Source organism: Corella eumyota, chromosome 4 (genome assembly GCF_963082875.1).
Source record: "Corella eumyota chromosome 4, kaCorEumy4.1, whole genome shotgun sequence".
NCBI classification, from domain to species: domain Eukaryota; kingdom Metazoa; phylum Chordata; class Ascidiacea; order Phlebobranchia; family Corellidae; genus Corella; species Corella eumyota.
In genome coordinates this window covers 16,642,811-16,665,466 of record NC_137493.1, presented here as the reverse complement: position 1 = coordinate 16,665,466, position 22,656 = coordinate 16,642,811, and the positions used below count along the sequence as shown (strand labels likewise).

The window sequence follows — 22,656 nt, the reverse complement described above, 5'->3', positions numbered from 1 at the left end:
TCGAGGGTTAAAATTTACAGTATTCTAGATAAATAGCATCACGTTGTTTGAACTAAATCCTTTAAAAAATGCGCGATCGCCAAAAATGAAGGATTAAGTCAAAATGATCGGTTCCGGCTGCGGGCTTATTTTGTTTTCATTTCAACGCCCTGCAAACATTAACTAATATTTCGTGATACTTATAATTACCACTCCTTCATGGTCAACATCGCTACATCTTGATGATTTTGATTATGACGTCATAATTGCCTATTTTAGGTAATGAGTGTTCTTGTTTAGATTGCAGGCGTTCTAGAACGCATGACCGCAAAATTTTATGGGGATTAAAAACTGGGTTGGGGAGGGAATAAACGTTTTTTACGTTGTGGGCAATTGGTCCAAAGTTTAAAATAATAAAATTAAGTTTTTTTTTTAAAAAATTGAAATTCGGAAAATACTTAAATTTTTATTTTTTAAAATTCGAATATTTTTTTTATAAAATTTTTTTTTTCATTTTTAAATTGATATTTAGCCTAATACTAAATGCTTTTTTGTTAATTATAATAATTAGTAATAACTAAAATTAGAAAATATTTTTAAATATTGTTTTAAAATCGTTATTTAAATCATCATATTTTGTGTTAAACTTTGTTAAAGTTTTGATTTTTGTCACGTAGTTAAAACCACAACTTAAAGCTTACTCAACCTCTATAATTAGATTATATCAGCATTTCATTGACTAAAATAAAAATTACGTTTTATGATATTTGCATTCATTTACAACTTTATCAAAGTAATTTAGGTCTTAGTTTTTTTTTGTATATTTTGATAATGATTAAAATAATAAAAATCGAAAAAATTTTAAGTTAAAATATTTCGTTCTAAAATTTTTTTTGATTTTTAAAATTGATAAAATAATTTTTTCTACCTAAATATAAATTTAAATGTTTAAATATAAATTCAAAATATTTTTTAAAATAAGTAATGTACAATAGATTTATTTTATAGATTATTTTAAAGGGTTTGGTAAGATAAAACGTTGTTTTAAGCATGTTAAATCCAGTTTATACTTCTTTAAGCTGACTTAATCTTCAAAAACATCAACTTTACCGACTTTATGCTTAATTTTAGGACGAATCACGGATTTGGTAAACAAATTAAAAACCAATTTTTAAAATCCAATAAGTTTTGGTATCTATATATATGTATAAGGGTTTATTTGTTCAATAATTTCATTTTTTATAGATTGTAACACAATTAACAAAGTTAAAAAATGAACAAAAAGCTATTATTTAAATGTCAATTATCTTATAACAATACCCGTTTATGACAAACCTTTATTACGTAATTAACATTCGTTTATTAAGTCATCTTTTTCCAACTAAAATGACTAAAAATTCGTAATTTCCAGAATTTAGATTGAAATAACAATAAGTCTTTATCCTAAATTATTATTATTTTCAGTAGATTGTATTTATAATAACGATTATATCGTTTTTGTATGGAACAATAAAATATAATAAATAATATTTAAAATATCTTTTTAAATTTATAGAATTTTTTTTTTAAATAAATAAATAATAAGATTCTAGAATTGGCGTAACCAAACAATTCCATTCGCTTTATTGGTGATTATAAAAGCGTTTAACAAAACAAATATGTATGAAATGAGGTAATTATATTCCTGTATTTTCATAAATATTCATAATATTTTGATATTAACGCTAAAAAGCAAATCATTTGAAAATATTTTTCGATTTTAAGACAATGACTATATTATTTATGACGTAACAATTATGGTTTCTGACGTCACAAATATAGTTCATTACCGCGTGCGTTCGATTCCGGGGCGGGGATCTATTTTAAAAAGAAAATTAAAATCGTTTCAACAAATTCGTGTTTTGGTTGTCGGCAATTATGCTTGCTGGTTTCACTCTATTATTAGATCACAATGCGGATATGTGACGCAAGCACGTTGTCTCTGTGCCGTCACATCATGCATGAATGGGCTCGTTCAATCAGACGCAAAGTTTTAAATTCGTCTCGATTTACAATGTTCTATTATGACGCAATAAACCGCGTTTTGCGCGCATTTTCATATTTGGCGTGTTGTAATCGAAACCGTGACGTCACAATGCTAGAAAAGGCATTAACAAATCCAACGTTGTGACGTCATCAGTTTTTTGTTTTCGAGAATTTGTGAAAATATTTCTCGAATGGAAAATTCTCCCAAATTTTTCGAGTCTTAATTTGAGGATCGGAATTCCCAATTATTTCGACTACTTAGGTTTAACACAAGCGTCTCCATATAAAGGGGGGTAGGGGTGGGTAAATTCTAACCAATCTCGTTATTGGATTAAAGCAATTTAAAGTCTATTTTTACGTGCGTAACTTGGCGTACGGTTTTGTTAGTCGAAAATAACTAATTTTTTAAACCTTTTGTGTTCTCCGGTAGTGTGGTGAACCGGTCTTGGCGTCGATCTACCAGCCAAAAGGTTTCGGGTTCGAGCCGCACCAATGCCTTTTCCATTCACCCTTGAGCCCGGCGTTTACGGATAACTCAGACTCGTCCTAAACCACACACCCTTACCCGATAAAAATATCAAAAAAACCATTCCCTTGGGGAGATATAAAAATGAAAAAAACGTTATTATTTTTGTGTAACATTTTTGCTATAAATATTAAAAAATAAATTCTAGAAATTGATTTTAAAATTTACGTCGTTTCTAATGGACTTTTTTTAGTTGTTAAAACTAACTTACATTTGTAGCAGTATAATATATTTATCCTAATTTTGTTTTACAATTTAAGTATAAGTTAGTTATTTACGTTAAAGTTAAATCAAGAGTCAAATAGTTGCTTTAGCGCGACTCGAACCCGAAACTCTACGTAGCGTATTTTGACAGAATTTACAATTTTGTGTATCTTTGTTGACATCTAGCGGTTATAAAAATTCACAATAATTATGATTTTTTTCGCACAGAAAAAATTTAAATAATATTTTAAACAGTACAATATTGAAATGAAAAATGGCAAAATTATAAATATTTTTTTAAAATGGTTATTAATTTGTGAAGGTTTTAGGTATATCATTACAAATTCACCGAATCTAGTTGTAAATTTTCAGTAATTTTCCATAACTTTATATTTGTACAACTTACTCTTTATTTAAGGATGTTAAACTGAATTCCATGTTAAGATAATGTTTACTTAAATTTCAACACGTCATAAAAATGTCATAAAATATAGTTATGACATAATAATCATAACTCGTAAAATATTAAAATGTTACGAACTACAGCTTCAAAGCTATGGTTATTGTAATATTTTATTTTATAGCTTCAAATTTTAATAGGTTTATGCCATTAAAAATTATTAATATTTATTCATATGGGCTATAAAGTTTAATAATATAAAATATTCAGACTTTATGAACTTAATATGTAAGGTAATTTAAATATGATATAAAAGAAGCAGCTTAAAAGTGAGTTTAACTTGGTCTAAAAAGAAACTTACTTAAAAATTGACATTTTATATTGAATAAAAAGACTTCTGTTAAAATTACATATATTTTTATATACCTAGGGATGGTACAACATGTTAATGTAATCGTACTATCTTGTTTGTTTAAGAAACTAGTGTAAAACACAATTTCTTATCTTTAGAATTCATTTTTTGAAACGTTTTATTCAAAGTCAAAATGTCATTAGGTTAAGTAAACCCAACTTAAAATAAAATTTTGAATAATGTTTCTTTGTAGTCTATGCCAAGGCTATAAAAATTAACCAAGTTTAACTATAAGTTTGACTTTCTTAAAATCGAGGATAAATTAAATAAAAAATGACGTCAAAAGCGGAGTTTATGAGATAATAAAACAACACCGTAAAAATCGTAAAATGAAATTCAAAGGCAAATGTAAACTTGATATAAAAGTTTAAGCAATTATTATGTACTTAATAGTTTAACTATACCGGTTCGTTATATCGTTATAACGTCGTAAAGCAACCATAGCATGGCCTTATGAACACGCTATATTTCGAAATACTAATTTCCCTTAAATAATAAATTGTTTTTCGAAAATTGAAATTGGATTTTAGCATGTTTTTTATGCTGATATTTTAAGTTTTTTTTTATGTTCTTTTATGCCTTGCTAGATTTAAAAAGCAGTATTTTATTAGCCTTCTATGTTTTTTAACTTAAATTTTATTTAAAAAATCATATATTTTTGTATTTTTGATAATTTTTTACTAGTTAAGTTACTTTAAAATGCTTAAACAGCAAAAACTCGGGCACTTTTTTACTATTGAATTATTAGCAAATAGAAGTAGTATTATAAGTTATTACAAAATATCATGTAATACTATTTACCTACATACAGCACTTAGGTTTAAGTGAGTAACGATATTTAGAACGTTCACCCCATCACGTGACTAGGTTCACCAAAGGTTTAGTATGGAATATTCCATTTGGGTCACGTGGTAGCATCACGTGATCAGGGGTGTGTATCAAGTTTTTTTCGAAATTTAAAAGTTAGGAAAAAAGGGAAAGTTTGTTATAAAAGAAGGTTTGAATGCTGGAAAAGTCACCTTTCAAGATAGCTAAAGAGAACTACCTTTAAGGTAAGTAAAACTTAGCAAGAAGTTTATAACTACATCAAGTTTGGAATTTAAATATTTGATTTATTTTGTTAGACTTTGTCGTGAAAGAAAAGCTAACCTACAAACAAAATGGATAACTTTGTCGGAAAATTCGAAGTAGTCAGACGAGAGAATTTGGAGCCATTTATGACAGGCATTGGTAAGTTAAATTACTTGATTTAATAAAGGTTTTAACTGCAAATATGTTAAAACTTTTTTAAGTTACAGCGTTTGTTTTCTTTATAATATAAAGCCCTTATGTGCTGCTCTGAAATATAACTAATTAAAAAAATGTTTTGATAAAATTGTATTGTGTATTTTAGGCAAAAAACCTATAAAAAATGAGGTAGTTTGTTATATTACTTTGATAAAAATATATTTTTAATTTTTTTAAATATTTGTAGGAGTTCCCGAGGAATATATCGAGAAAGCGAAAAACGCCAAAGTGACCATCGACGTCAAGAGAGACGGGGACACTTTTGAGGTCACTAGGGTGCGCCCCCACGGGACACAAACCAACAAAATCACCCTCGGACAAGACTGTGAGGTCGACACGCTCAAGGGCGACAGAGTCAAGGTCAGATATTAGTTTTTCAAGGTCAAACTTGCGTTAATATTTTTAGGAATTATCGTGAATTTAAAGTTAAAAAACTATTAAAAAAAAAAATTAATTAAAAAAACTATTTAAAACTTGTTGTTTTATACAATTACCATCTTGACTTTTAAATTCAACAAAAGGCTTTAAAAATCACCCAAAAAACTCTAAAAATCATTGAATTAACTCTTATTTTACATGCTAGGTTAATGTGACATTCAACGACGGAAAGATCAGTTGCAAAGGAGATAAATATTTGATGTTGATGGAGATTGTTGGAGGCGAATTGAAGGAAACGATTACGTTTAAGGGTCACACCATGACGCGTTTCTCCAAGAAATTGTAAAATGGAAAAAACTTCAAAAAATTTTTTGATTCGATTTTAAAACAATTCGTTAAAAACAACTTGTACAAAAAATTAAATTTGCTGTTAAATCAGAAATAAAATTATTTAAATATTACAAAATTTGATTTTTTTTTTGTCTTTTTAATTTTAATGCAATAAACTTCAAAATTTCGCTAAAATACATTTCCAAAAAAAATTCGCAAAAATTTTGACTTAAACAAAAGGCTACACTTTAGTTCGTTTGCTACATAATAGTGACATCACAATTACAGTGACGTAATAGACACAATGACGTCACTATAACTCGTCCTTTAACGGGTCTTCCTCAGGTTGAGGCCGAGTGTAAATCTCTGCTGTTCTTTTGAGCACTTGAGTAGGCAACTTGAGGATGTCTTTCAAACTCAAGTAGTTTTTCTTCTTGAGGTCGAGTTGTCGGAACGCCGCATGCGGAGTTTGATTTTTCTTTCTCGAGACTTCGTTCCGGGCTTTCTCCCAATAACGGAAATAACTAGAACAATAAAAAACTTAACATTTAAAAACTTTAAATCACTTGTACTTTACGGTTCTCAAAAAAAACGTAAAGTACAAAAAACTTTTTTAAAGTACAACTAATTTAAAAATTTGAACAACAGAATTTACAAAAAACTTAACAAAAAAATTTTACTCGGAAGATTAAAAAATTGTATTAAAAGTTTAATGTTTTTACCGTTCCCTTGGCAACCTGGTTTCGTCACGCAACAAACAAAGTAGATGGTGACGTAGAACTTCCGGATCGTCGTAGTTGTCTGTATTAATAAGTCGTTCGCCCTGTTTATATTAACAATTTTGTATTAGAAGTACTAAAAGGCATTTTGGGTAGTTTTTAAAGTCTTAGCCGACGGCGTTCTGTAGAAACTTTTGGCTTCACAACATAAAGTCCTTGGTTTGGGTCCCATTGCTGTCATGCTGTATTTTTTTCCATATCACCTTAAGGTGATAGGTTTTATATTTTTTTATTGGGGAAGGGTGTGCTGTTATGACGTGTTTTTAAGCTATCTGCAAACACCAGGCTCAAGGGCCAATAGTGTGACGTTGGTGCGCCTCGAACCCGAAACCTTTCGGCTTATATTCCAACGCCATGACCGCCTCGCCACACTACCAGATTATGCTGTATTTTTATTAGTAAGGTGCCATAAACCTAAACTTCAGCTGACCCAGAACTTGATCAACGGTGTAGTGATCACACAAATATAATCTAACAATATCCCAAACTGATAAAGAAATTCTGAGACAGGGTCGGGGTAACTTATGTTACTTCAAGTTTAGGCTCTTAGATAGATTTTTTAACATTAGAAACAAAAATACTAAAAAACACAATGTTTTTGACTTAATATTAAAAGTCAAATGTACGACATTTTAATGCCTATAATTTATTACTATTTACACTTTAGTGAGCGCGGATGTTCCATAAAAAGTTTACAAGTTACTCCAGCGTACTTACATCGTAAAGTTTCCACACAAAATCAATATCGCTTAGTGGAACATGAGCTTTCACGTCCGTTGTAGCGCACCCAGTGTCGTTAAACTCACGTGTTGGTGTCCACAAGGTGGTAACAGAGAGGCTGCGACCGTACGACCGAACTTGATGCAAGTGACCTTTAAAAAAAATTTTTATCAAAAAAAAATAATGATTTATTTTCACACTTATTCGTTCTTTTATTTACCTGCGGGGATAAAGATGCAATCTCCGGGCCACAACGTTGTCCATCTCCAGTTAGTTTTCCCAACCTTAGGGTGCTCGTACATATTTACCATCTCAGAATCTATTCTGGAGAATCCACTACCCAGGTCCTTGTCGACCTAAAATATTTTTACAATACTTAGAAATATATTTTACAATCTCTTTTAAAATTATATAAGGGCGTGGAAATTAAAGAATTAAAAAATAATTTAACGAAAAATATGAAGGAACGGAAAATGATGGAACAAATATTTGAAAGAATCCGAAAAAAAAGGAACCAGAAAAGGAAAGAACGAAAAATGAAGAAAAAAAAATGAAGGAATGGAAAATGATGAAATGAGACATAAAGGAACGGGAAATGATGGAACGGAATATGTAAAAATAGAAAATAAAAAAACGGTAGAAGATGGAATGGAAAATGATGAAACGGAAGATGATGGAATGGAAAATGGTGGAATGAAAAATGAAGGAACCGAAAAATAAATAAAATCAAACATGAAAATTTACAATTATTTTTAACTTAATAATTTTAAATTTTACCTCCATCTCCAACCTATCTTTAAACTTGGGATCAATTAAAATAAAATCCTTGCGACCAGATAGCAAACAATGCATGTTATGATCAGGGTCGTAGTGGAGATTCGAACTCGTGCCCCCGCTACTCATCCACATCTCAGCTTCCTACGACAAATATCGATAAAATATTTATGACGTCACAATAAAAAATCACGCCAATAATCTTACGTTACAATAAAAATATTACGTTAGGAAATAATACTACTCACAGAAAAAATACTACGTCACAATAAAAATTACGTCACAATAAAAATATGACGCCATAATAAAAATATTACGTAAATAAATATTACGTCACAGAAAAAATATTACATCAGGAATAAATATTATGTCACAATAAAAATATTACGTCAGGAATAAATATTATGTCAGGAAATAAAAATTACGTCACAAAAAAATATTACGTTTATAATATTACGTCACGATAAAAATATTACGTCACAATAAATGTATTACGTCTAAAAGGAAAAAAACTACGGTTTTTCTGTAAAGTTTATATATTTAAGTTAAGTATTACTTGTGCATGCTTCTTAAATGTTCCACATAATAAACAACTAACAGCTGGGATATCTGGCAACATCTGATCAGGTACTGGGCTTATAAGATACCAATCTTCCAAGTTGTATCTGTATGTAATATTGTTTATTTGTTTTTTTAATATTTATTTGTCCTCGATATGGGAAGGGCAACTTTACAACCCAAACATAGAGTAACATTTGTTACCCCGACCCAGTCTCAAGTTGCTTGTGGCAGTTTGGGATATTATTGATTATAATTGCCCGATAATTAAGCTGCTGATTAAGTGCTGGCTCAGCAGTTCATACCGTTTATACCAACTTACTTAAGGCACTACAGCATGAGAGCTGTGAGTATCGAACCCATGACCTCGCGTATTGAATTATAAACAATATAGTGATAGCTTTTACCTCAAGAGAAATCGCTTGAACGTCATAACATGAGGATGAACCACTTTGCCCGGTTTCTTGGTGGTTACTTCAACGTTGATATGCCCGAATGTCGTTTTCAAATATTTGTCGTCCCAAAGTGAAAAACAATTCGAAGTTTTGTTGATTCCTTCTCTGTATTAAAATGTTTGTGTTTAATTAACCTTGTCTATTTTCTGTACTAGACGATAACCCACACTACAGCCGGGGTTATAATTGTCCTAACATGGTTGCAATTCTCTACAAATATTTGCCCGCGATAATTTACCCGCACTCATAAATGACAGTTTTTTTTATTTCGTATTCCTAAAAATTGCGCATACAGGTTAGGCCACTATGTCCCATTCTATAAAGATTATATTATTGCGTTGTGTTGTTGTATTAATCAGTAATTACCTTATAACAAGAGGTTTCTTATCTTTAACGTTGGTCTCCCAGAAAGTTTTTGGATCAGGAATGATTGAAACTTCGGTTGCTTTTCCATCCGGCATTCGTTGCCAGCCTGGTTAATTATTAAATTAATTAATAAAAAGCATGCTTTTAAAAGGATTCGAACTCGAAACCCACTTACCAAGCGGTCTTAAATGACCATCGGGGATTCCGGCCGAAGATCTTCTTGATTTAGGTGGAAAAACAAAATCTGTTGATGTGTCTTTCGGGAACAAAATATCCCCGTTAACCAATATACAAACAACACAAAAGCTTAATACTCGAATCAAAAGGTTCGACATTCTATTCTTACCACTTAATTAAACCTGTATACACAACTTTTTTTTAGGAAATGCGAGTAAAAATTTTGCGACTTAAAGTATTTTCTCTATTATATAAATATCATAATTTCTATTTTTCCTTAATATTTGCCGATTTTTGGTTTTAAAATATTAACTGAACTATTACATATCTTTACAGGCACTTATATTAAGTTATAAATGAAATTTTCGACCGGTTTATTTCTGAAGGGTTACTTACAAAAATCAACAACACCATTGTTCGCTTCAGCCAGTCACAATTCACAACGTCGACTTTTTACTCATTTCTCTCTATTTGAATAAATTCTCAACTTAAATATTGGATCCGGGTTTGAGGCGACAATGACGTATTAGTGTTTTTATTGTTAGAGAAAATCGCATATTGTGACGTGGCCTCTTTGACCCTAAAATTGTAATTTAAATTTGGGACAAAAATGACGTCGAATTTAAAGCTGATTTATGACCTAGCGCTTATTACAAATTAAGCTTTTGTAATTTATATTTAAAAATTGTTATAGATTTTTGTAAGGTAAAATGTATTTGTTTATAATTATATTAATAAATTTTAACATTACTTTACATGATTCTGCCAGCAGTGGGAATCGAACGTAAAACCTCAGTTCTCAACTATTTATAATGACATGACAGCGCTGTATATTAAAACAATAAACTCTTAATTAATTATATTTTGTTATATAATAATGTTATTTCTACAAACACTAAATTGTTATGTAATTCAATTACCAAGAAAATTTGTAAAATTCTTCTCAACGACTCCTGTTTGAAACATATTTCGGTTACAACTTCAGTCTGTGTTTTTTTAACGAAATTTGATCTAAATATTTAAAAGGAATTTGTTGCTAAGAAAGCTTTTAAAAAACGCGGCTCAATATTTGAATACAAAAACGCGTTAAAGCTATATTTATACAACTTATAGTTAACAGAAATATTTTAAACTTTGTACTGGTTTTTAAAATGGCGGATAATCAAGTTGAGGTAAGAAAGATATTAAATTATTACGTTAAATATGCATTTAAACTTTGCATATAATTATTCTTTATTTTACAATAAAAAAACTTGTTATAATAATTAAAGTTAATATTTAAAATGGTAGCCTATATTAACTGTTTAGTTTTGTTTTTCTTTAAACATTTAAAAATAACAAAAAAACTTTATTTTTAACGTTTTTTTAACAGAGAATGGTAGAAGTGTTCAGATGTTTTATTTGTATGAGTAAAGTTCGTGATGCAAGGTTGTGTCCACATTGCTCCAAACTCTGCTGTTATTTATGTATAAGGGTAAGATATATATTTGGTTAATTTTAGTTTTAAATTTACTTCTGGCTTTGGTAAAATTGATTTTATGTATAGGCCTATACAGCTATATGTGTAATGTTTTGTGTTTTATTTACAGATTGCTTATATAAACACTAGTGTTTTTTTGTTAATATTGTTTTTTATAAATGATTGGGACAACTTTAAAATTCATTTTTAGGTTTTAAAGTTTTTCAGATTTGTTTTAAAACTACACTTATATCTAAAATAATAAAATTTTGTTTAATTTAAAAACTGTTATTTTTTAGAGATGGTTAACGGAACAAAGGCAACAATGTCCACATTGCAGGTTTGATATTTATTTTTTATATTGGTGAAGTTGATACATTAAACTCAAGTTTTAAACAAGAATGAATTAAAATAGCTGCAATAAAAAATAAATATGAGAATATTATTAAATTGTCAACTTACACAACTTAAAACTGATTTGAATCTTATTTAAAAGCTTTATGTTTTAGTTGTGATTTTGTAATTTTTTTAGGGCTTCTCTGCAAATCAATGAGCTGGTGAATTGTAGGTGGGCGGAAGAGTTGACCCAACAACTTGACACTTTAAGAATCCCGTCAAGATCAAATTCTTCAACAGTGTCTCAAACTGGGGCGGAGAAAACGGATTCGTGAGTTGCCATTATTTTTTAGTTTTGACTAAAATCTATATATATTGGAGAAGTGCTATGTTATTGTTTACTATTTTTGCATAAAATTTTACTAGATGTTATGTTAGTTTTTGTTTTGAAATTTGTAATTTAATATCTTCTTTTTTTTAGTTGTGAAATCCACCAGGAAAAGTTGAGTGTATTTTGTTGGACATGCCAACTTTGCATTTGTCATCAATGTGCTCTGTGGGGTGGAACTGTAAGTTAATTAAATTTAAAAAATAAGAACTTATTTCCAATAATGTTTATTTTTATAATTTTGTGTTCCATGGTTTTTAAATTAATTATTCTGACTTACATTATTGTTGTTAAGCTACTTGTTAAAGCCAATCCATAACCATCACATGAGATTATTAAAAACTTAAGCAAAAACAGTTTCTTTAATCATTTAATAAGATTAAGATTATAAACTTTATAACAAATAATAATCTAAAAAGTTTTAATATTTGATTTTATATATAACTGTAATGCTATTATAACCAAGTTTGTATTTTATAGCATGGTGGTCATACTTTTAAACCGTTAGATGAAGTTTACGAACAACATATTGTTCAAATAACAGATGAGGAAAATGCAATCAGAAGAAGGTTGATGGAGCTTATATCATTAGTACAGGTGAAACATTATAGTAGTATATATATGCAATTCACAACTAGTTCATACCATGCCCTACAATTAGGATTTTAATTTTCACAATATTGCCACAACCCTTAACTAATATTTGCTTGTCATTACGTAATTGTGCACCACAAATGGCAGTTTTATTTATTTTGTATATCTATAATCTATAAATTAGACATGTCCACTAAGCTTTGTTATATGTAGATGATGTTGTAAAATTGTTTATATTATTAGGATGTTGAGAGAAATGTAGAAAGTGTAATGTCAGCCAAAGATGAGAGAGTGCGGGAGATAAGAAATGCTGTTGAGATGATGATAGCTAGGTAAGAACATTTCTTTAACAGCTTTATTAAATTTTGTTTAATTACTTTAACTTAGTCTGAGTAATTTAAGTTTGCCACACTAATACTTTATATGCAGTTGGATTAAACTTGATCCAAAGTAGCCTATATAAAAAATAATAAAGAAATAATATATAAATACTTATTAAAATACTTCAAGGCTTAAAGATAAAACAAATGCTTAAAAGTGTGTTAAAATATCTGTTACATAGTCATATAATTGTTACTTAAGGACACTTTAAAATTTTGTATAAATTAAATTCTAATTCAATGTAATTGTTAAATTTACTATTCATATTTTGATTTAGACTTGATGCTCAGTTAAAGAGTAAATTAGTGACTTTGATGGGTCAAAAAAATCAACTTACCCAAGAAACTGAAATGTTGGATACAGTTCTTAAAGAAGTGGAAAGACAGGTTTGGAATTTATCTTTGATTTCTTTTTAAAATGAAATTAAGAACTAAAAAAAATTGAATAGGCTAAACAGTCGATATCCCGCCCTACAGTCGGGACTGAAATTGTCATAACAACTTTTAATTTATATTTACTCGGGCATCCTAAACTGTAGTTTTATTCATATTGTAGATCCTAAAATTATACATACCTAAAACCTATATAAATATTTTATATTATTCTCTAAGCTCGATTATGTATATATATATATTATGCAAATGTAAAAAAAACAGAACAAAAAAGTCATATATATTTTAAATTTAACACAGATGGCAACATGTACAAAAAGTGAGTTAATCGGACGATCAACTGAAATAATGGAAATGTTTAAAGCTGTTCACAAGAAACCGATGGCTTCATTTGTAACTGCATCTGTTCCTCCAGACTTCACAAGTGAACTAGTTCCCATATATGATTCCACAACCTTTACACTAAGGAAATTTAGGTTTGTAAATACTTTTTTAAACCAACAATTTAAAGCATCTTTTTATATATTTATTTATCCTCGGTGTGGAAAAGTCGACTAAGGTTTAAACATAGAGTAACATTTGTAACTCTGACCCAGTCTCAAGTTAATTTTGACAGTTTGTGATGTTAGATTTATTATATAGTCTTAATTTAAAAGGGTTTTTATAACATTTAATTTAATGAAAGCAATTGTTTTTATTTTTTTTATTGAAATCAAGGTATTAGTTTTTTTTTTATTTCTACCTCCATTATTATCTTTTTTCTTTGACTTTTAGATTTTAATTTTAAATCAAGTTTTTACTATATTTTTCAGCCAACTTCAGCAAAGTGCCGACCCAATTTATTCAAAACCTTTGAATGTTTCTGGATTAAGCTGGAGGCTCAAGATCTATCCAGTAAGTCAAATAAGTTAAATATTTGTAAAATCTTTTGCTTGTTAACTTTATATCTTAAGTTGTTTAACATATCAAATTAAACTTAGCATATAGACTATTGGGCCTCCTTTTTTATTATAAAAATAATTTAAAATATACCAAAGCAATTTTAATATAAAATTGAGCTAAGCTTTTTTTTAGTTTAACTGGTTTAAAATATCAAATTAGTCTTAGCTTTTATGTAGACTATTAAGAATAAATCAAAATACACCAAACAATTAAAGTTACTTTAAAATTGTGCTACAATAACAAATATAAGTCTATTTAAGATGTTAAGTTACCCTTCTCACATTGAGGATAAATTAAAATATAAATAAATACTTTAGGATGGTAACGGAGTATTACGTGGTGATTATTTATCAGTATTTCTTGAACTATCTGCTGGTTTAAGTGAAACTTCAAAATACGAATATAGAATTGAGATGGTTCATCTTGCTAGTAACGATCCAACTAAGAATATTGTGAGGGAATTTGCAAGTGAATTTGATGTGGGGGAATGCTGGTAAGTTGGTATCTATATAAAATGAAGCTTAGTGTACAGAATATGTATATATATGTACAATATATAGGTCTTAAAATAAAAAAAACTGCTGTTTGTGGTGTGTGGGTAAATTATTGAGGGCAAATATTAGTTGAAAAAAATATAAAGCATGTTACAACAATTAAAATCCAAGCCAAAGGACACGTTATTGACTAGTTATTATAGTTTTAAAAAAAAAAAAATTTTTTTATTTTTTGAACTATTTTGAAATTTAGTTTTAAAAAAAATTTTGAAATTTAGTTTTAAAAAAGTATTTTTTTATGTTTAGTTTAAATTATTAATTATTGATTTTTGTTTAAATTTGTAACAGATATTAATTGATAGAAATCAATTAAAATCAAAGATTATTGAAACAATTAACCCAATTTAAAATTTAGTAGGCCTATTATATTACAGAATAATTTGGGATGCTATTAAAATAAAATTTAATAAATTTATTATTTTTTTAAGGGGTTACAATCGATTTTTCCGATTAGATTTATTAACCCAGGAAGGTTACCTGGACTCTAATACAGACACTCTTATACTTAAATTCCAGGTAAACTAAATGATAAATTTAAAAAAATTGTTAAAGTTTTATCATTTAATTTTTAAGCCAAAATGAATATAAGCCTATGTTTTATTAACTTATGTCGGGATAGATTTTAGTTCTTAATTTGTATAATATTGCTGTAGCGCCCTTGAGTAAGGTGCTATAACCGGTATGAACTCCTGCTGAGCCAACACTTAATCAGCAGCTTAATTATCGGGCAATTATAATCTATAATATCCCAAACTGCCACAGGCAACTCGAGACTGGGTCGGAGTAACTGTTGTTACTCTATGTTTAAGTTGTGCATTCGACTTTTTTACATCGAGGATAAAGATATACAAAAAAAATATATAAATTTTTTCAATTAATTAATTGTTATTTATTAAAATCCGCAGTATTATTTTTTTATAAAATTGAAAGTTTAATTTTTAAATCATGAGTTTTTAAATTTTAATACTAACCATTTTATAAGCCCTAGCATTTTATTCTTAATAAAATTCCACCATTTTCAGGTAAGAGCGCCCACATTTTACCAAAAATGTCGGGACCAGTTGTGGTACATCTCCCATATAGAACAACAAAACTCACAGTATTCCGAACAAATCAGAAATCTTAAAGATCGACTTTCGATCGAATGTTCGAGATCAAATCGAAATAACTCCACTTTTAAAGCTCACAAAGAAACAAGAAGAAAACAAGAAGTAATTGAAACATTTGTTGAATAATTAAGTTAATAAATGTATTTTGAAAAATTTAAATACTAAATTGTATGACTTTTTTTTAGGTATAATGATAAAAAAGTTGAATTTTTAGCAATTTTTAAATTTTATTTTACCTTAAGGTAATAGGTTTTATATTTTTGTTGGAAAGGGTGTTTAGTTGTAAAGTTTAAGCCATTTTTAAATCCTTGACCCAAGGACGAAAAAAGTGGCATTGGTGGGAATCGAACCTAAAACCTTTGGCTCCTTATCTAATGCCATGATCAGTATACCACACTAACTAACTTTTTTTTGAAAATTCTGACTAAAATTTTGGTAACTTAGGTTATAGTGATCTCTGGTGGCCAGGGTTCGTCGCATGCTAATGAGCATGACGTTGTCGATGACGACATGAACGAGATCAGTGAAGAAGAGGAGGAAGAAGAAGAGGATCTTACTCTTTCTGATGAGGAGCAAAATGAAGAAGAGGAACTCTCATCTCATTCAGTGGTAACGGAAATTTTGTCAAAAAAAAAAATTTTAATGACATGAAAAATATTATAATTTTTAGAATATGACAGTTTTAGTTAAAAATGGAAAATGATTTTTCATATAAAAAAATTATTTTAATATGTTTATTTATTTATAATATCAAAAGGTTGGTTTTATGGCCTGAATATAGAACAACATTTGTTCTTTCCTGGCCAAGTCTTTTAATGACAATGGCAGTTTAGAATTTTATTAAAAAAATTACCCAATAAATAAACTGCTGATTAAGTATTGGCTTAGCGGTAGTTTATACCGTTTAAAGTGCCTTACTTAAAGGTGCTACAGCATAAGATTAGTGGGGATTGAACCCAGAACCTTATGTAGTGAAGTCAAGTGTTCTGATCACTAAACCGCACTGCTTTTTTAGGTAGCAGTAGTTGAAACGGTCGAGGACAAAAATGAAAGTTCAACAGCAACTGACTTTGGTAATTCGTTATTTGTTTTTTTTACACATTCAAGAAAGTAAAAACAATACATTAAATATTATGTTAATTTAAAGGGAATAAAGACAGAATTAATTTCATATTTTAAAAAATACCAATTTTTATTTCTTTACAACCTAGACAATGTACAATCTTTTTTCCAAAAATGAAAGAAATATATGTGATAAAAAAATCTTTGTTTTAGATGATTTAAGTGAATGGGAATTAGAAGAAGAATCAGAATCTATCGGTGATATTGCTCCTCAGGAGGAAGGAGAGGAGAGAGTAGGAGGAAGTGAGAGAATTGGGGAGGAACGAAATGAGGAGAATGATGTCGATGAAGAAACAATGTAGATTTTTTTAAGATTAATTATTCTTAAAATCTTTTATAATTTAATTTTGACACATTTTTTTGTATATATTTATTTATCCTTAATGTGGGAAGGTCTTAAACATAGGGTGACATAATTACCCCGACCCAGTCATTAGTTGCCTTCAGTAGTAGTTTGGGATATTATACATTATAATTGCTTAGAAATTATGCTGCTGATTGAGTGCTGGCATAGCAGGAATTTAATTTGTTTTTAGCACCTTGTTCTAGGCCTATTTTTGTCATAGATTTTTAAAACATTGAATGTCTGTTACAATGTTTTGACACAGTTTTATGAACTTATTATTTTTTAAAATTTTAGGTCAGGTGACAACGATATTGATGCTTTATCTTCAAATCGGGTTACAAGCCCAACAGAAAGTTTTCATTTATACGGGACATCCAACCTACATACAAAGTATAAAGTGACCTGAAATTTTTGATTTTTTAGGATTAAATTAAGCTTTGTTCAGTTTTTTGTTTCAAAATTTTTACGTAAACGTTGTTTTTTAAATTCCATTTTATACATTCTCTTAATTTTTTTTATTACCTTTTTTCCATTAGGTTTCAAACTATTTATTTTTTATTTTACAACTCATTTTTTCCTATAGTAAAGCATGGGGTAGCACACCACTAACTTCCAACCATGAAAGTGTTTATTGGGGAAAAGAGAGATCTAGAAATTATTCTATAAGAAGAATTGGGAAAGTTGGAATAAAAACGAAGGTAAAAACATACCAAGTCTTCTAAAATATTAAAAATTTGCTTTTTTTTATCTAAATTCAACAACACCAAGTTTTAGATATTTTTTTTACATTTTAAGATTACAAAAATTAACCCATATTTGGGTAGTTAAAAAGTGTCAATATTTGAATATAAGTCGATGGCCTGTCCTACTGGCCAATTTTCATTGTCGTAATATGGTTGCTTTTAACTAAAATTTGCCTGCAATATTTCACCCATGCACTACAAATGGCAGCTTTATTTTTATTTTGTAGGCCTATAAATGGGACATACATAATAATATCGTCCACTAAGCCTTATTATTATTTATAGATGTTTTAATATTAAGTACCAATTTATGATTAATATTTTTAGTATGTTCGGACACATACTTCACGAAGATCTCCAGCTAATATCCACTCACCAAGATCTAATAATAATAAACAACAAACTCAACTAAAATCTAACAAAAAGATTAAAAAAAGGTTTGTAAATAATTCTTTACATAATTTTAAATAATTCAAAATAATTTCGTAAATAAATCTACATAATAATTCTTTATAACTTTTTAATCTTAAATTTTTACTTTTTATATTACACTAGCCAATACCCCGCCTTATGAGCTGTATTTTAGTTGTAGTAATAAGGTCTCAACTAATATATATTTAATTGGTAATTTACCTGCACAATTTTCATGGCATTTTTTTAATTTTTAAAGCCTTTTAAATAAGGTATACACATAGATCTTACGCTAAACTCCATTATATTCATGTAGTACAATCTAAAATATACTTTTATTTAATTTAAATTTTTTTTTTAGACCATTACCAATAAACACTAACTTGGATTTATCGAGCCTTGGTCAATCTTCATCTTTATTACAATATCTTGGAGTAAATCAACCTAGACAAAATTTTGTAAGTTAATTAATAATTTATATTTTTATATCATTTTATTTAACATTTACTAAATTTTAATTGCAATTTATTTTAAGTAATTTTATTTAATTTTAAAATAGTTTTTTTAGTTTTGTCTAATTTTTAAAATTTAATTTCAAATTTTTATTTTAAGGCAAATGATTTAATAAACTTGGATGACATACCATCCACCTCTAAGCTTATGACATCACAGTCCTCTCTTTTGACATCACAATCACCTATAATGTCATCAAGTTCTTCTATGATGTCATCAGAGGCTGAAAATGTTTTGTCACAATGGAAATCCGAATCAAGAAAACAAAACAGTAAATAAATGAATTTTTAAGATTTATTTTACAAAAAATAAATTGGATTAATGGTAACAACTAATTTATAAGTAAGGCTGACTCTTTAGTCTCTGGTTTGATTCCAATTAGAAGTAAGAATAAGATAGCTTATAGCGCAGTTACGGTTTGCATTTTAATTGTTATAATATGATGGCAACTCTCAACTAATATTTGTCAGTAAAAATTTACCCAAGCACCACAAATGGCAGTTTTATTTCTTTTGTAGGCCTATAAATTGGGCATATTTTGTATATATATCATTCACTAAGCTTTATTATCTATTGATATAGATGAGACGAGATCTAAACTTGTTCTGAAGATAAATAAAATTTTTATGCTCTAAGTTTGCCCATTTTAATTAACATGTTTTTTAAATATATGTCCTTGTTAATATCACAGATATTGAGGATAATACAGACAAGGGAAAATGGTTGAACGGAGATCATGTTTTCCAAGATTTACAAGATCAATTATCAGAGCTGGCTACAACGATGGCAACTGCTACAAGTTGTATCAACTCAGCTCGCTCCCCCCGTAAAAACCTAACACCAGGAGGCGATATAGTGTCTTCGAGTCAATCTACACCGACCAATCGAATGCGATCGTCGAAATCTGATAACTCGATTAGTTCTGTGCTTGGTTCAGGCAGTCAACCTCGTTCTATGGTTAGTTTAAGTTCTAGTATTTTGTTAATTTGATGATAGCTATGAAATATACAGGATTAAATATATATCAATTGGGTTGCTTGAATCCAATGGACTGAATGGACTGAATGGATAGCAAGTATTAAGTTAATTCAGAATGGGTGAGGATTGTGGTTGGGGTTTAATCTTTGTGATCTTTATTTTATTTGATCCTTTCGATTTATTTGGTCCATTTGATTTTGTATATTTTATGGGTATCTATTGATTTAGTAATGTATTTAGTTTATATAAAGTAAAAAAATCCTTGGGTCATTGTTGTGGTCAGATTTAAGTTTTTATTTTAATTTACATTGTTTTGGGATTTTTTTAGTAGTCATTTTTAAAAAGCTAAAATTAATATATTTGTAATGTTGTTTAAGAGATATTAAATAGAGTTAAAAGCGTAGAAGGTTAAATTTAAATTTATGACAACTATTTTAATTTTTAGACACCACCAGCAACTTCTAGTTTATTTTTAAGTCCAAGCACATCAGGTTAGTAAAGCTTGCAATTTGTCTGTAGTTTTAGCGCTAAATATAAATTCATTCAAATATTTAAGTTGTTTATAACTATTATATTTGTACTGAACTTTTTTGTTGTTTAAGACGGAAATATGAAGCGCAAAACAGCAAGATCCAAAGCTTCACCCTCACATATAAGAAATATTACATTTAAGAAAGAAGGTAACTTATTATTTATGTCATTTATTTTTAACATCATATGCATAAGTACAAAATAAATACTTTTGTTGTTTGGCCATGTGGTTTATATTCTTTATCAATGGTTGTTACTTGATTTTTAATGACAAAGTTTTTGATTTTGGGGATAAATTTTTATTTATTTTAATTTCTTAATTTGTTTCTAATTTTGATGATAAAAAAAATAAAAAAAAAACATATTTTTTTTAATCTTAGAACCATATCGAGCTTCTACTTTTACTTCCACTAACAATAATAATAATAATGTTGTTGGTGTTAGTGGCAGTGTTGGAATTACTGCAAGTGATTTATCCCTTGCTCTTTCTACCTTCCAACTTGCAAGGTAAATATATCAATATTCCTAGTTTATTTATTTGGCAATATTTACATAACACTAGTCAATAGCCTGCCTTACAGTTAGAATTATGATTGTTGTAATATGGTCGCAACTCTTAACTAATATTTTCCCCCGATCAATTACTTACACACCACAACTGGCAGTTTTATTTATTTTGTAGGCTTTTATATTGGACATACATATAAAAAAATCATTCACCAAGCTCTAATATATATAAAGATCCATAACAATCATTGTATATTTAATGTTTTCAAGGTATTTACAGTGTATGCATTTTTAAAACTATATTTTTTTAATGTCTTTATTAGCAAGAAAATCAAGAATTTAAAGGTGAAACCAGATTTACCACCAAAACCAAAGAAAAATCTGAAATCAACAACTTCTGGTTAGTTTAAACAATATTCTTTTATAGATTTAGCATAAAAATTCAAATTTGTTTGGTTTTATGTTTCCTTTTTTATTTTTCAGGGAATTCACTTTTTCAAGTTGAGAGAACTGATTCATTTCCAGATCTCAGTCTTCTCTCATTATTAGAAGGAGAAGAAGAAGAGAGAAGAGAAAAAAGTGAAAGGAGAGAAGAGAGAAAAAGTTTAGTAGAGGCTGGAGATGCTAGTTCAAGTGCTCACAACCCAAGGTTGGTTAAATTTGTATTTTTATTTTTGTCATGACACTTCGGGTAAAGCATCAGTATTCATAATTGACTACCTGGGGCACTGGGTTTAATTCCCACTGTAATTTTACTTTAGCATCAGGAAATAACCTAACTAACTTACCACTATTCTATAGCTCACTCTAAAGTCAGGGTTTTAATTGTTGTAATATGGTTGCAACTCTCAACTAATATTTGCTTGCAATAATTTACCCGAGCACTACAAACCGCACTTTTATATATTTTGTAGGCTTATAAATTAGACATCTATATATAAATATATATATTGTCCACTAAGCTCTGTTATATATAAATATTAAAAAAAAACTTCTAATATTTTTTTTAGTTCTTCTATTTTTGCCAGTGGAGATCATAGTGAAGCAGGTAAACAGCTTAAATTATTAACCAATTTTTAAGAGTGTTATGTAATAAGAATAAATGTTAATTTGTATACAATATCTTTAACATCTAGGCTTGTTTAATAAATAAAATATAGTTTAAAATCTTTTAATAATTTTTACATCAGAAAAATAATGTTAGAATAAAATAAAACTTGTACACTAATATTCAGCCATAAGCAAACCCTTATAAAGAAAAAATATTTTTAGATGCTACTGCCCCTTCTAATGGATTAGATATTATATACCTACAAGGTAGTGGTACATTACCTAGCTTTCAAAGTGACGATAGCTATCTAATAACTGATGAAGATAGCAAAATAGAAGATGAATAAATATTTAAAAACCTAGTTTAAAAATGGTGTTATGCTAATATTGTTTTGCCTATATATAACATTGCTTTTTTGACTGCTAAAGTGTGTGTTTTTACATATTGTTAATTTTTTTTTGTTTGTAATTGAAGTAAAATTTAATTTATTTGCAAGTTCTTTCTTGGCTAACTATAAATTTTAAAATTGTTTTTTATATCATTGTAAGCATGGTGCTGTCTTAAATTTCATATCATTAACTACCCACTGTTAAGTTATGTTGCATTGTGCTTAAGTTATACATCTTTTTATACAAAATTATACACAGCCTGATGATAGGTACTCCAAAATTCACTGTTTATAAAATGTTCATATTTCGTTGTTGCTTTTTCTGTATTTTTTTCATTGTGTTGAACAACTGTGTGCTTTTAGAATGTATACAAATTGATTGTGCTATCATTTAAACTGCTAGAGTCTTACAAATTTTGTGAAAATTGATTTAAAACTAAGCTTTTCGTGAATTTTATTGTCTGTAAACTGTATTCTTTGTTGATTAAACCATCTTAAAAGAAAGAGTTATTATTTTACAAAAGGTAAGAAGAAATTAAAA

The 22,656-nt window shown here is 28.4% G+C and overlaps 3 protein-coding genes across 4 annotated transcripts; 2 read left to right on the top strand and 1 right to left on the bottom strand.

Annotated features, from left to right (window-relative positions):
* Positions 1-4,538: 4,538 nt before the first annotated feature.
* Positions 4,539-5,557, top strand: LOC145751084 (fatty acid-binding protein, liver-like). Of its 2 annotated transcripts, XM_082567164.1 has the most exons (4): positions 4,575-4,598; positions 4,671-4,776; positions 5,021-5,193; positions 5,417-5,557. In XM_082567164.1, the coding sequence occupies exons 2-4, from the start codon at positions 4,707-4,709 to the stop codon at positions 5,555-5,557; spliced, it is 384 nt and encodes a 127-aa protein (XP_082423290.1). In that variant the 5' UTR covers positions 4,575-4,598; positions 4,671-4,706. The 2 variants fall into 2 exon arrangements, with proteins under 2 accessions (XP_082423289.1, XP_082423290.1); XM_082567163.1 differs by having other exon boundaries at positions 4,539-4,776.
* A 147-nt stretch (positions 5,558-5,704) lies between these two features.
* Positions 5,705-9,546, bottom strand: LOC145750577 (lysine-specific demethylase 8-like). Its single transcript, XM_082566647.1, has 9 exons — positions 9,369-9,546; positions 9,194-9,299; positions 8,780-8,932; positions 8,371-8,479; positions 7,818-7,958; positions 7,261-7,396; positions 7,038-7,192; positions 6,264-6,364; positions 5,705-6,065 (listed from the first exon to the last, which is right to left on the bottom strand). Exons 1-9 carry the CDS (start codon positions 9,526-9,528, stop codon positions 5,855-5,857), a joined length of 1,272 nt encoding a protein of 423 aa, XP_082422773.1. The 5' UTR covers positions 9,529-9,546; the 3' UTR covers positions 5,705-5,854.
* An 866-nt stretch (positions 9,547-10,412) lies between these two features.
* On the top strand, positions 10,413-22,593 carry LOC145749383 (uncharacterized). Its single transcript, XM_082565133.1, has 29 exons — positions 10,413-10,542; positions 10,743-10,844; positions 11,129-11,169; positions 11,362-11,496; positions 11,647-11,734; positions 12,034-12,150; positions 12,391-12,479; positions 12,806-12,914; positions 13,221-13,396; positions 13,733-13,814; positions 14,180-14,355; positions 14,845-14,932; positions 15,439-15,627; positions 15,970-16,134; positions 16,541-16,598; positions 16,801-16,945; positions 17,288-17,383; positions 17,577-17,691; positions 18,064-18,173; positions 18,509-18,605; positions 18,760-18,931; positions 19,352-19,617; positions 20,084-20,129; positions 20,241-20,318; positions 20,550-20,676; positions 21,000-21,076; positions 21,160-21,325; positions 21,687-21,724; positions 21,949-22,593. The coding sequence occupies exons 1-29, from the start codon at positions 10,522-10,524 to the stop codon at positions 22,071-22,073; spliced, it is 3,294 nt and encodes a 1,097-aa protein (XP_082421259.1). The 5' UTR covers positions 10,413-10,521; the 3' UTR covers positions 22,074-22,593.
* The last annotated feature ends 63 nt before the right edge of the window (positions 22,594-22,656 follow it).